A 15,483-nucleotide genomic window follows, 5' to 3' on the forward strand; every position below is an offset into this window, starting at 1 on the left:
AGCAATTTTCTTTTCATTCATTCATTTCATTTCATGATGAAAGCTGGGAGACTCCACTCCTGTTGGATCTCGCGAGACGTTGCAATGTAAATCCTGCCCATAATGGGCGGGATCACTTTTTTGCAAAGCTGCACATTAGAGCGAGGCAGTAAGAATCACTCTAATGTGCAAATTCCCGAGGTACCTCAGACTTTGGGATTCAACCCTTTCGCCTCAGAGACCTCGGCTGAGCACAGTTCAGCACTGGTCCCCTCAAACGGGGACCAGAGGGAAAGGTGCTCATGGAAGTCCCCCAGGGGATCAGAGGCCCATAGCCACATGCCCTTTGGGAAAGATGGTGCGAGGGCAGCATGGTGACGCAGTGGTTAGCACTGCTGCCTCATGGTGCCGAGGTCCCAGGTTCGGTCCCGGCTCTGGGTCACTGTCCGTGTGCAGTTTGCACATTTTCCACCTGTTTGCATGGGTTTCATCCCCACAATCCAATGATGTGCAGGGAAGGTGGATTGGCCACGCTAAATTGTCCCTTAATTGGAAAAAATTAATTGGGTACTCTAAATGTATTTAAAAATAAAGGGAAGGATGGTGCTCTGGCACTACTGATGCCACGTGGGTATCCTGGCAGTGCCAGCCTGGCATCCCGGCAGTGCCAGCTGGCAACCTGGCAGTGCCACCTATGTGCCAGCCTAGCCCTGCCTAGGTACCCAGGTGGCATTGCCAACTGGCATAGGCACTGGCAGGGTGCTAGGTTAGCACTGCCAAACTGGCAATTTGCATGCACGATGAGCTGGGGTTGTCCAGCATGGGTGTTTGGGTCGGGGACCCTCCCATTACGTTTGGGCTTGGTGGGGGGAGGTCGTCGAGGATTATTTCAGGGGCTTCGGAGATCGGGATGCCGTTTTTAAATGCCATCCGATCCCTCGCTACAATGGGGAATCCTGGCGAATGGAGATCCCCACTTCACAAAACGGGGTATGTGAGGCCTCGGCTGCGCGTTCTCCGTTCAGGCCCCTTATTCAATGCGTCACATTGAATTGCTATGTATTTCTCGGCACTGTGGGTGTCGGGAAACACACGGCTAAACGCGCTGGCTGGGGACTTTGTTTCCTTTTGGGTGAATCATGACCTAAGTGTCATTTGATAGCAGTGGGGAACTCGCCGGCACAGTTCATAGAATTTACAGTGCAGAAGGAGGCCATTCAGCCCATCAGGTCTGCACCAGCCCTTGGAAAGAGTACCCTACTTAAACCTACACCTCCTTCCTATCCTCATAACCCAACCTAATCTAAACTTTTAGACACTAAGGGCAATTTAGCATAACTAATCCACCTAACCTGCACTTCATTGGACAGTGGAAGGAAATCGGAGCACCTGGAGGAAACCCACGAAGACACCGGGAGAAAGCGCAAACTCCACACAGACAGTAAACCGAGGCCAGAATTGAACCTGGGACCCTGGAACTGTGATGCAACAGTGCTAACCGCCGTGCCTCTCCATTATCCCCAATCAAATGTCCACCATCCCCACCCAATGCTCATCTTCCCCACCCAATGCTCATCATCCCCACCCAATGCTCATCATCCCCACCCATTGCTCATCATCCCCAATCCAGTGTCCATCATCTCCAATCCAGTGCCCATCATCCCCAATCCAGTGTCCATCATCCCCAATCCAGTGCCCATCATCCCCAATCCAGTGCCCATCATCCCCAATCCAGTGCCCATCATCCCCAATCCAGTGCCCTTCATCCCCAATCCAGTGTCCATCATCCCCATTCCAGTGCCCATCATCCCCAATCCAGTGTCCATCATCTCCAATCCAGTGCCCATCATCCCCAATCCAGTGTCCATCATCCCCAATCCAGTGTCCATCATCCCCAATACAGTGTCCATCATCCCCAATCCAGTGCCCATCATCCCCAATCCAGTGCCCATCATCCCCAATCCAGTGCCCATCATCCCCAATCCAGTGCCCATCATCCCCAATCCAGTGTCCATCATCCCCAATCCAGTGCCCATCATCTCCAATCCAGTGGCCATCATCCCCAATCCAGTGTCCATCATCCCCAATCCAGTGTCCATCATCCCCAATCCAGTGCCCATCATCTCCAATCCAGTGTCCATCATCCCCAATCCAGTGCCCATCATCCCCAATCCAGTGTCCATCATCCCCAATCCAGTGCCCATCATCCCCAATCCAGTGTCCATCATCCCCAATCCAGTGTCCATCACCCCCAATCCAGTGTCCATCATTCCCAATCCAGTGTCCTTCATCCCCAATCCAGTGTCCATCATCCCCAATCCAGTGCCCATCATCCCCAATCCAGTGCCCATCCCCTTCCTGACACCAATTGGCGGGAGAAACCCGCCACAAATGTACTTCGAAACTTTTGCGTTAGATTCCGCCCCAAGTGTGCCCTAAACCGGAGAGAAATTTCTTGCACCCAAATAAGTGACTACGTGCTGGATTCTTCCACCCCGCCCGCCGTAAGAACGCCACGATCGGTATGCCGACATTGGAAAAATCCATTGACCTCAGGTGGGGTTCTCTGGTAGCTGGGCGAACGTAGTGGGAGAATCCCGCCCTAAACGTTGTTTCACAGCAGTGGGAAACTCACTGTCAGATCCGGTGAGAAACTCCCTGCAAAACACGCCACAAATGAACTTCAAAATGTTTATGTTAAATGCCGCCCAATGTTGCCACAGCCGCCCAGATTGTGAAGCTGTCTGCCTGTTGAGCAGATTCTCCTGCGGCGTTATGCTGCAGCTGAGGAGTGTAAAGCAACAAAGGAGACATTGTGAGACAGAGGGAGAGCCAAGGAGATTGGTTGGGCCCAAGGTTCTCAGATCCTGATGATATTGTATCAGCCTTCCCTTACCTCATCCAATTTGAATTAGATTCATCCTTCGCATCAATATACTCAAAATCTTGCTTGCCTTTACTGATCTGCAGAAAGGTATTTTAATAACAGGATTGGAAATCTTCAAAGTTAGCAAATCAATTTTACCTTTATTTTAACAAGGGATCAAGCTGAACATAAATTGAAAAAAGCTAGTCTTGGCCTCCCACATCTTTCAGTAAACCTTAAACAAATCCTTATCTGTTTTCTGTGACTATACCTCTGAATTAGAAAGCATAGAGCTCCACAAAAGCAACAAACACAGAATTGGTGAACACTCTCAGGGAGCTTTGCAAAGTGAGGAATGGTCCCTGAATTAAGTCAAGTCCATGCTCTCTGTCATGTTGCCATCTCTTCCTCATCTTCCTCCTTACATTAGCTTGGCCCGATCTAACCATTTCCCACTCAGCTGCTGATGTGTTGGGTGTTCTGGATCACAAAAGGGTCACCAACACTTGATGTGGTGCAACTCTATTTTATTGTAAGGTTAACTATATTAACATGCTTGAACTGTGGGTAAATGCAATACCAGCTTTAACTGTTTACCCTTGCCCAGTCCTAACCAGGTGATGCACTCAGCACATGGTGAATGTCTGTGTTGCAGGCTGTGAGCTGTGCTCTGAGCTGGCTGCTACTAGAATGAACGGGAACTCTCCTGTCCCCTGTCTTAATAGTGCGTGTGCTCTCACTGGTGATTGGCTGCGGTGTTGTGTATGCTGATTGGTCCCACTGCATGTCCATCAGTGTGTGTGTGTGTGTGTCTGCACTATGATATCCTGGTGTATATTATGACATCCCCCCTTTTATATAAAGAATATGTGCCTGCGTGACAATAAATATTGTGTAGTGAATGTACCTGACTATGTGTGTGCGTGTTATTTACTTGACTATGTACATAAGGCTAATCTATTTACACGGGAAGGTGCCTGGTGCCGAGAAATAGGGTGTCACACCAACAACGAAATGAACATTATATACAAACTACTGGAATGATGAAACAGATAACAGAACAGATCAAAGAGTCCAACATCGTAAAACTCATAAGTCAAGTCTCTGAGGTGGACGACGAATTCTGGTTGACCATCAGAGTGGCACAGCACTCGTCGTCTGGATCAATGCTGTGCACCGACAGCAGCTGGTGGTTTTGATTCAGGGACAGCCTGTTTCTTTGTTGTAACAGCGACTCGAAAAGGCTCCCTCGGGTCCTCGGTGTCACTGGTCTGCGGGAAGTCAGAATTGGACTCGGTTTGGGGGTAGGTAACTGCTTGTTGTAGGGTTCTTCGGAGGTTTATTTCATTTCCTGGTTCAATTTGAGGCATTGTGCTGTCATTCCAGGTGAAGGAAGGTTGTTTTACAGCTTTAAAAGATTCTTTCTTTGATTTGGGACGTTTCCCCTTTAAATGGGCGTGGTCCGGGGCCTCTGACATCATGACGCGCGTGACGTAGCACGTAGGAGGCGTTTGCACATGCGCAGACGCGGTTCATTTACTGATGGCTGTTTTCGTGATTGCGCATGCGCGGCGTCGCGCAACTGCGCAAGTGCAATCCCTTTAGAAAGATGGCCGCCAACCAAAATCGTTCTCTGCTCCGGGGTTTCGGCCTCGAGGTGAGTACTGGCGCTTCTCTTACCTTTCCTTACAGGATGGAGTGTGTTTTCCTCACAGTATTTGCCGAATTTGTCCAGGACTGCCTGGAAGTCGCTCCTGTTTTGCCCCTTGGAGAACTTGAATTTTTAAAAGATTTCTTCTGCTCTGGCACTGGCGATGGTGAGGAGAAGCTCTGTTTTTTCAGGATCGGCCAGGTCTTCTAGTTCAGCTGCCAGCAGGAAGATTTCAAACTTTTGCCGAAATGCCCGCCAGTTTTTGTGGAGATCGCCGTGGCACGGGAGCTGCTGCAGAGCCCGGATCTTGAACATCTTGCCTGGGTATCGTTGCTGGTTGTCACTGTACGCTGAGGTATGGCTATCTGGACTGAACCAGTTCACTCCTGGTACCATGAAGTGTTGGGTGTTCTGGATCACAAACAGGTCACCATCACTTGAAGTGGTGCAACTCTATTTTATTGTAAGGTTAACTATATGAACATGCTTAAACTGTGGGTAAATGCAATACCAGCTTTAACTGTTGACCCTTGCCCAGTCCTAACCAGGTGATGCACTCAGCACATGGTGAATGTCTGTGTTGCAGGCTGTGAGCTCTGTGCTCTGAGCTGGCTGCTACTAGAATGAGCGGGAACTCTCCTGTCCCCTGTCTTTATAGTGCGTGTGCTCTCACTGGTGATTGGCTGCGGTGTTGTGTATGCTGATTGGTCCCACTGCATGTCCATCAGTGTGCGTGTGTGTGTCTGCACCATGATATACTGGTGTATATTATGACAGCTGCCTCAAAGATCTAATCCATTGCTCCCCAAATGAAATCAGTTTCCCAACATGGGGAAATCATCAGGTTAATTTTGAAAACATTCAATGCACCCATCATCTACAGACCTATGAAAGTCTCAACTCAACCAAAGACCCAATAATCCTGATCCCTCGTATCATCTTCCTTATGTGTCTGTGAAGATGTATCAATAAACTAAATGGAGGGAAGATAGAAAACAGAGATGGAAGAGAAGGAGATGGTGGAGAAGAACTGGTTCAGGCACAGAGGACGAGGACGGAGCAGAGAAACAGAGGGAATCACAAAATCAGCTGAGGTGAGAAAAAGGTGCGAGCAGGGAAGTGAGAAGAGAAAAAAAAAAAGTCGGTCTACATGGAGAGAGAAAAGTGGGTTTTAGTCTGATTTAGGTTTGTTTGCTTTCTTGCTTCTTGTTAGCGGTGTCTGCTGCTCAATGAGTTCCTTGGTTACTACCAGACCTCCAATGAACATACCCAGTAATAGTAGACTTCAGTTGTGAACAACTCTACAAGTTTTAAGGCCAGATCAATATGAGAAAGATCAGAGCGAAACTAATTTTGTCTTCAATTGTTTCCAACTCATCAGTTGCACCCAGCAGCAACCAGGAACAAAAACCTGCAATAAATTATTGAAATTGCATTCAAAAAGGGAAGCACGGTGGAGCAGTGATTAGGACTGCTGCCTGCAGCGCTGAGGACCCGGATTCAATCCCAGCACGGGTCCCTGTCTGTGTGGAGTTTGCACATTCTCCCCGTGTCTGCGTGGGTTTCACCCTCACAACACAAAGATGTGCAGGTTAGGTGAATTGGCCACGCTACATTGTCCCTTAATTGGAAAAAAATATTGGGTATTCTAAAAAAAAATTTTTTTAATTGCATTCAAATAAGGCCTGAACTTTCTTTTCAAACAAGTAAGAAACTTGAATACCATTTTAGGAACTTACCATCCATGAATATCCACTGATAGCAGCTGATTCTTCATTTGATACAACTCCTTCATAGGGTCCAAAGTGAACTCCTTTGGGAATAATCTTCCCTTCATTCCACACACCAAGACCGGCTTTTCGAATTTTTGAGGTTGCAATGCTGAGACCCTCTGGAAGGGTTAAACGTGCTCTGTCTGGTTGGCTGAATTCAACAACCGTGTCCTTGATAAATACTGGAGGACCATGCACAGGGCATTCTTCAATACAGAGAAGAGGCAGATGACCTATCATAGGTATGCAGCTGAATTCTCTGTCAGCAGGATCCTCCTATCCACAGGCATCACACACACGCCTGCAATTTCCCAACGGCGTGGGGTGGCCACAATGGTGAACCCCATTGGCTGGCCACAGGAACGGAGAATCCCGCTGCCGGCGGTGGCACGCTGCGCAGGAAAACCCGGCTGGCGGACCGGAAAATCCCACCCATGGTCTTTATCGTTTCATTAGAATTCAGTCTGCCAATAGAAGTAGGTGCTGAAAGTAACTGGGCACCTTCCTTACTGAAAATTACATACAGTGCCAATCAGAGAATCATAGAATTTACAGTGCAGAAGGAGGCCATTCGGCCCATCGAGTCTGCACCGGCTCTTTTGAAAGAGCACCCTACCCAAGACCACACCTCCACCCTATTCCCATAACCCAGTAACCCCACCCAACACTAAGGGCAATTTTGGACACTAAGGGCAATTTAGCATGGCCAATCTACCTAACCCGCACATCTTTGGATTGTGGGAGGAAACCGGAGCACCCGGAGGAAACCCATGCACACACGGGGAGAACGTGCAGACTCCGCACAGACAGTGACCCGAACCTGGGACCCTGGAGCTGTGAAGCAATTGTGCTAACCACCATGCTACCGTGCTGCCCTTCCCCACTCTGTTGTATACAAGATTTTGTTCTGGGCAATATATTCAGTCCTTCATTCCAAGAAGGCAACACTGACATCAGGAACAGTAACAATGAAAACTCTGGCAAACGTTTCCCAAAACCATGCTCCACCTGATAAGGTATGAGTGGGCAGTGTAGGAGGGGAACTAATGAATGTGGTTTAATGACAACGATTTTTCAGGGCAAATAATAATTATAGTCCATTAAAGGATTGCAGGGAGTTTTTTGATCAGCATATTAGAACAGTAGAAGAAAATTTCACAATGTAGCAAAAGACTCAAATGGGACTAATTGAATGCTTACGTAGCAATAAAAGCCACCTGTGAGACATTCAATGGCGTGTTTTTCAGTCCAACTGGATTTCAGTGACCTGTGAAAACTTATTTTTCCAAGCCACCTGTGAGGCCCTCAATAATATGTTTTTCAGTCTAACTTGGTGAAAGAAACTAGTTATTTCTTGTAGTTAAAAGAGGGTTAATTAATAAGTTGAATTAATAATTGACTTAAAAAGCTCAATCAGAAACCATTTAAAATGGATTCCATCATGACTGTGCAAAATGGATATTGCTTGCCTTTGCAAAATGGACATTGCTTGCTTCTGCAAAATGGATATCTGTTTGCAAGGAACAGCTTGCAACGAGCTGAGCAAGTGCCACATTTCCAATGAAGGTCAGGTTGACATCAGAGTTCATATGAGCCTTCCATTGTCCGAAAGAAGGAATCATAAGACAAAGCGCATACCAGTGCAATAAGAACAGATTTTGCATCCGACATACACTAAAGAATTCGAAGATGCAACATGACTGATAATTCCAGTTAATGTTGCATATTGAAGGTTGACAACCCAATCATCGAATCAAATGTATTGAAGACCCATCCAAACCAGTCAGCATGTTATCGGGGCAGGAATAGATTGACTTAGACTGATAACAAATTCCTAAAACGGTAATAGTTTTAGGCTATTATTTCCATTCTAGAATCATCCTATACTTTTTGCCTAAGAACCTATCTGCTATCTTTGTTTCATATTTTCCATTTCTAGTTCTAACCTGCGCAGCTGTTTTGCTTCATGCAAACAAACCGTTACTGCCATTGTATTTTGAATTCAAGTCATTCTGTAAGTTACTGAGGATAATCTGATTCTCAAAACAGTCTTTTGCAGGCAAGGGCTGAACTGAGAACCTTGTAAATTCTGTAACAAGAATTTCTGTTATAATCGATCAATAGATACCAAATAAAATTACTTGGCACCCGAAATGGACAGACAAGATTCTGCATTGTTAGTTGCATGGTAGGTGTTACTTAATATATGCAACAACAGGAAAGTGTAGATCTTACACTTGGTTTTCTAAGATGTAAAGACACAGACACAACCAACATGCTGACAACAAGAGATTAGGGAAAGAGCCAGAGAAAGATAAGGGGAGAAAATACTCACTCTGCCTGGGTAAACACCTGTAATTTGTTTAATGTAAAGTTAGAACCAGACAATGATTAAATGTAAATAATGCCTTTGTCTACGTGATCTACAATGTATAAATATTACTTGGTTTCTCAGTTCTATAGAGCCAGCTCCAGATTTTTTTCTGAGATTGTACTCTCCCAATGCATTGGTTAATAAATATTTTTTCTGTACCAGGGCCTCCTGAGATTATTTTGGTTTATAGTCTGATCCCAAAATAGCAAGGGAACTTTGAATGTGGAGACTGAAATTCAAAGAAGTGTGAAGATCATAATACAATCAGATATTACTTCCTCTGGATTACAGTTTTATTATTTGAATGAAGCTAACACAGAGCCAGTTACAAATGTTTCTCTAAACCTTGAGACAAATCACACTTGGACCTAGAGCCAATCCACAATTTATACTATACTTTGAATTATATGATTTTCTAACCACATCCCTTCCAATACTGATGACTCCATACTTGATTCTTACAGTAATTGTATAAATGTAATAAAATGTATTCAATTGAAATGAGTCTGTTCTTCCCTAAAATCAGAGGCCTTTAGTTTACAAAAGAAGTCAGATTCTATTATATCACAACATTTCAGAATAATAACCCATAGTTTAGGATAATTTTTGTGATTAAGGTAATGAAGAATTAGTGACAGGCAAGCACAGGCTTGCACTCCTCTCCTGCCACAATGCCATGTTCATTGTTATCGCAATGCCCTCGTTTACCAAGGCCTAATGTCATCACACCAAATCTCCCAATAAATTCTTCCTGACCCAAGGATTGGATATACTTTGTACATACACAGGTAGTCATCATCACAAAGTTCCCTTTCTTCGGTGTAAACCTTTCTCTCTCTGTTTCTCAAACTGTATCTTCTACTTTCAGTCTCTTTGATCACTTGTACATTTGTAGATCCCAAAGTATTTCCAGAACAAACAACTGTGAAATAAATAAAAAAGATCATGGACAGAACTTGAATAAATTAAATGTAATTCTTGGTGCACGTAAAGGTTGTTTATTGTTTGAATGATAAATGGAACATAGAACATACAGTGCAGAAGGAGGCCATTCGGCCCATCGAGTCTGCACCGACCCACTTAAGCCCTCACTTCCACCCTGTCCCCGTAACACAATAACCCCTCCTAACCTTTTTTGGTCACTAAGGGCAATTTATCATGACCAATCCACCTAACCTGCACGTCTTTGGACTGTGAGAAGAAACCAGAGCAGCCGGAAGAAACCCACGCAGACACGGGGAGAACGTGCAGACTCCGCACAGACAGTGACCCAGCAGGGAATCGAACCTGGGACCTGTCGCTGTGAAGTCACAGTGTTAATTACTTGTGCAACTGTGCTGCCCAACATCTGCCAATGCTGAAGATATTTATATAGTTCAGCAAGACACGGAGTTAATGTATCTTCAGTCACTGCTGCAGTGGTCACATTGTCATGTCAAGCATTTATTCATCCTTGAAATGTACTCAAATATACTTTACTGAAATCCTTTATGCCAGGACAAATACTATCATTGGATTAACTACGAGCATCACTTCTCCAAACCAAGATACCTGTTTTTCTATTGATCTTTTTCACAGAAACTATCTCTTTCTTATTTGTGACTGTGTCATTCGGGAAGCCCAGAGTTCCATCATTTTGATCCTCTTCTGAATGAAATGTAATCGACGATGGAACTTTTTGGTTCTGAAATGCAGAATGCAAAGATTTTTTGAATTGCTGCAGAGATTATGTGGAAAACAAAGTATTTATCCATGTTCCTCTCCGTTATTTCTTGTATTACGGACCAGGATTTAGAGAACACCAAAGTATATCATGGAGTTCACCTGACCCACAACTTTAACTAGATTTTGGTTATGGGGAGCAAAAGGGCCCACTTTACAGGTGTGATGGAACAGAGAGCTAAAGTGTGTTTAAAACAAACTAATATTTATTCTATGAAACCAATTATCATTTTATAAACACACAGTAAACACACAGTAAATATCTTATCAACTACAAACACTGACACTTTCCCAAATACAATATTCTATAGGTAACCCTGAATAACTTCCCCAAACAACATCTGTAAGTTAAATCCTTTTTAAAATAAAGACAGCAGGTGGCCAGAGTGCGAAAGGTGCTGCTACAGAGGGGAAAGCAGGCAGCGGGTTTGGGTCTTCCGAACCTGATGTACTACTACTGGGCGGCGAATGTGGAGACGGTGTGGAGCTGGGTCAGAGGGGTTGATTCCCAGTGCATCAGAATGGGGGAGAGTATGTACAGGGGGTCGGGACTGAAAGCACCAGCAACAGCACCGCTCCCAATAGCTCCGGGGAATACCCAGGAAGTCCGGTAATAATAGCTTCATTGAAAATCTGGAGGCAGTCTCGCCACCACTTAGGGTTGGGGGCAGGGTCAAGGGAAATGCCGATTCGGGGGAACCATAGATTTGAGTCAGGGAGGTGGGATGGAAATTTCCGGAAATGGGAAGAGAAGGGGATTAAGACGCTGAAAGATTTGTTTCTTAGGGGTCAGTTTGCAGGATTGAAGGAGCTGGAAGCAAAGTATGGGCCGGAGCAGGGAGAAATGTTTCGATACATGCAGGTTTGGGATTTTGCCAGAAAGGAAATACAGAGCTTCCCAGAGGAACCGGCCTCCACATTGCTGGAGGAGGTGCTGACGACAAGGGGACTGGAGAATGGGGTAGTGTCAGCGGTGTACGGAGCTATTTTGGAAGAGGATAAGGCACCACTGGAAGGGATCAAAGGAAAGTGGGAGGAAGAGTTGGAAGAGGTTATAGAGGAGGGGGTCTTGTGTGAGATGCTCCGGAGAATAAATGCCTCCAACTCATGTGCGAGGTTGGGACTGATGCAGCTGAAGGTGGCATACAGAGCACACCTCACGAGGGCGAGGATGAGATGATTCTTTGAAGGAGTAGAAAATGTGTGCGAGCGTTGCGGGGGGTCCCCGCTAATCACGTTCATGTGTTTTGGTCCTGTCCAAAGCTAGAGGATTATTGGAAGGAGGTTTTTCGGGTAATCTCCAAGGTGGAGTCTCTTTGACATGCACCACCTGGGAGGCCATATTCAGGGTGTCGGAACAGCCAGGGTTGGAAACGGGTGCGGAGGCAGATATCGTAGCCTTCGCCTCGTTGATCGCCTAAAGGTGGATCCTGTTGGGATGGAGAGCAGCCTCTTCACCCTGTGCCTTGGCGTGGCCGGGGGGGGGGGGATCTGTCGGAATTCTTGACTCTTGAGAAGGTTAAGTTTGAACTGGGCATTATTTATTATGCACTTTCAAGAACTGGATAACATCGAACATTAGTTGGGGGGGGGGGGGGGTGGGTGGGAGGGTTGGGGGGTGAGGGTGGTTGTGTGTATTAAGGGTGACTATGGGTAATCCCTGATTCCCTTTTGCTATTTGTTTATGTAAACATGCGGACTAATGTTTGGGGGTTGGTGGGAGGATGGGATTGTTGTTAATATTATGGGGATTGACATATTTGTTGCTGATTATTGTTTATTGTTGGTGGGTGTAAATTTGGGAGAAAATGTGAAAAAGGAGAATAAAAATAAAGACAGCTGGTTTAAGTGCTCTCATTATAAAATATTTTTACTGTCATAATATTCTGGGAAACAATCAGATTCCTCTTCCGTGGATGCTTTCTCATACATACGTTTTATTTCTATATCTTTCTGTTGTAATTCCGCCAATTTAAAAATATCAGCCTCATCCTCCATCTGTTCTTGTTATCTTCCAACCATCTGATCAAAAATTGTTTCTGATAATTGAACTTCAACTTTATCTTCACTCTTCGATTTCTCCTTTTGTCTTAACCTGTGACTTTGTGACCATGTCATTAAACAATCCGAAAAAAATCCCAGGATATTTGTCCTTCAACACTTCAGTTGTCTGATTTTCCACTGGTTTATCAACCACAGTAGGCATCACTCCCACTTGCGACACAAGATAAACTGTATTCCTGGACCAGATAGTTTCTCTGTTACTCCTACTACCACTTCACCATTCTTCACTGGACTTTCCAACCTTACCTTATATAATGGAACACTATTCTTCTTACCCTGAATTCTACATATTACCACCTTTTCTGGCAATATTCTTCCCAAACTACATAACTCCTCATCTCCTACTCTCCCGTATCTCTTAAAATTGTGACTTCTTTACCTGCTCCTCCTGATACACAAGTAAACTTTACCCACACAAGTAAATTCTTTAAAGAGATCTGGCAACTTCTGATCAATCACCTGTACAATCTTTTGCACCTCCTTCGCTTCACTTGGGGTTTCCTTCACCACTTTAACAAACCGCACTGTCTTATCCTGTTTTACCACATCAGCCTTCCTCCTGCTTTTCTTCAACCACCAACACTGTGACTTCACATGGCCTAGTTTATTACAGTGAAAACATTTGAAACTTTTCATTTCTCTTCCATCCTCCTGGATTTCATTTTTAATCCGAGGTACACTTTCATTATGATCTCCCATCAGATCTCCTTTACCTTCACCACTTGAGAATTTCTCTTTTCCCCAGTTTCAATCCCTCACAGGCTGAAACTGATGTCGGAAACCAAGCTTTGATTTATGAACTAATTCATAATCATCTGCCATTTCTGCTGCTGACCTCGCAGTTTTAACCCTCTGCTCTTCCACATGAGTTCTCACTGCATCAGGAATTGAATGTTTAAACTCCTCCAAAAGTATAATTTCTCTGAGAGCTTCATACATTTGGTCTCTTTTCAAAGCCCTTATCCACCTATCAAAGTTACTTTGTTTGATCCTTTCAAACTCCATGTATGTTTGAGCAGGTTCTATCCTTAAATTTCGAAACCATTGTCTTTAGGCTTCAGGCACTAGTTCATATGCACCTAAGATGGATTTTTTTCACCTCCTCATACTTCCCAAATACCTCCTCTGACAGTGATGCAAACACTTCACTAGCCCTACCTACCAGCTTTGTTTGAATCAGTAATACCACAACCACATGTCGTGACCATTTAATTTGTTTAGCCACCGTCTCAAATGAAATGACAAAGTCTTCCACCTCCTTCTCATCAAACCTTGGCAATGCTTGGACATATTTAAATAGATCCCCACCAAGTACTTTCTCTTTATCCTCACCACCATCCTCCAACTGTACGTTTCCCTCTACATCCACCAATTCTAACTGACTGTCATGTTTCATGGCCATTTTCTGAAGTTCAAACTCTCTCTTTTTCCCTTTCCTCTCTCTCTTTTTCTTTTTGTTCTGCTAAGGCTATTCTTTCTTTATTTCTTTCTTCTCTCTCCTTTTCTTTTTCCCTGATCTGTATCTCCCTTTTTATCTCGTTTCCTATTCAAGCTGCTTTAATTCTTTTTCATGTTCAAGTTGCTTGATTTCGAACTGAATTTTTGCCATTTCTACTGAGTGAGATGTATCTCAAGCAATTTTAAATGCTCAGCTGGCGCCACAAGTACCTCTTCTTTTCGTGTGCTATCAGGTAACGCTAACAGCAATGTTTTTGCCAAATCTAAAAGCCCTTTTTTAGTCTCTGTTGTACTGCATGTGATGTTCTCCACCCCAAAAACTTCTGAGCCTCTGAAAGAGCCATTGCACACAACACACTCCCTACTTAAACTGGTATACCACACCTGAAAAGCAAACACAAATATGCTCACCCCTCACTATCTTTAAGTTTATTAAGCCAATCCAATCACAAAAAATAGACTTTTATCCTGGACATGCCCCCAATTTATTATGGGCCAGGGTTTAGAGAACACCAAAGTGTATCATGGAGTTCACCTGACTCGCAACTTTAAATAGATTTTGGTTATGGGGAGCAAAAGGGCCCACTTTACCGGTGTGATGCAACAGAGAGCTAAAGTATGTTGAAAACAAAACAATGTTTATTCTATGAATCCAGTTAACATTTTATAAACACACAGTAAACATCTTATCAACTACAAACACTGATACTTTCCCAAATACAATATTCTATAGGCAACCCTTAATAAATTCCCCAAACAACATCCATAAGTTAAATCCTTTTTCAAATAAGACAGCAGGTTTAAATGCTCTACAGAAACAGATATTACTTTGAAATCATCAATAATCTGGAGACGTTCTTTAACTTGCAGAGAGAAAGATCATTGTACAGCTGCTTGCTTTGAATGCAGCTCTCCACCTCTGAAAACTAAACTAAAAACACACGGCGGCTGCCAGCTCAAAAACGAAAGTAAAAGACAGACAGACAGTCAAGCTCCACCCACACAATGACATCACTGCAGCAATTTGATAAACACCCATTTCTCAAAGGGACTCTCACATGACACTTGTATCACATTGAAGAAAGAAAGGTCCCCATGATCCATTTAAGAAAATCAGTCACTCTCTTAGTGTAGCACTAAGCCACACATTTCAGATGGTTCCCATGTTTAATACCACCCTCCTATATTCACTTCACAGGTATCCCAAATGTAACTAACCCAAGCACAATCGCTAAAAGAGAAGTATTATTGTCCAATAAACATCATTGACTTCTATCTGAGATACAAAAGCAACCAAAAATGTCTTCATTCTGGGGAACCTCGCACGATCTGAATTTTGTTTTAAAAATAATTTTTATTAAAGGTTTTCATAAAATATCAATAACAAAATGAGAAAGAAAAAAGAACCCACAGGGTTAAGTACAAAACACAATCTAAAAAAGCAACCCCCCAAACCCCTCCCCCCGTACATAAATAATAAATTAACATTAACACCCTGACTTAACACAACAGGTGTATACACCCCCTCAGACCCTCCAGTGTAAATAACAAAAACAAAAACAGAGTAAACCCACGCACCCCACCCCCCCACCCCGAG

At 44.1% G+C, this 15,483-nt stretch overlaps 1 protein-coding gene across 1 annotated transcript in view; it reads right to left on the minus strand.

The window, feature by feature from the left end:
- LOC140387078 (histone-lysine N-methyltransferase PRDM9-like) overlaps positions 1 to 15,483 on the minus strand; it is a 200,959-nt gene that overhangs the window by 163,127 nt on the left and 22,349 nt on the right. Inside the window, exons 5-10 of the mRNA XM_072470088.1 lie at positions 10,194 to 10,326; positions 9,350 to 9,564; positions 8,468 to 8,513; positions 8,247 to 8,357; positions 6,236 to 6,501; positions 2,876 to 2,943 (exon numbers count right to left, since the gene is read on the minus strand). Of these exons, the coding sequence (XP_072326189.1) occupies positions 2,876 to 2,943; positions 6,236 to 6,501; positions 8,247 to 8,357; positions 8,468 to 8,513; positions 9,350 to 9,564; positions 10,194 to 10,326 (839 nt within the window). The remainder of the gene's footprint in view (positions 1 to 2,875; positions 2,944 to 6,235; positions 6,502 to 8,246; positions 8,358 to 8,467; positions 8,514 to 9,349; positions 9,565 to 10,193; positions 10,327 to 15,483) is intronic.

The sequence above is a fragment of the Scyliorhinus torazame genome, chromosome 12, assembly GCF_047496885.1.
Source record: "Scyliorhinus torazame isolate Kashiwa2021f chromosome 12, sScyTor2.1, whole genome shotgun sequence".
Lineage (NCBI taxonomy): Eukaryota > Metazoa > Chordata > Chondrichthyes > Carcharhiniformes > Scyliorhinidae > Scyliorhinus > Scyliorhinus torazame.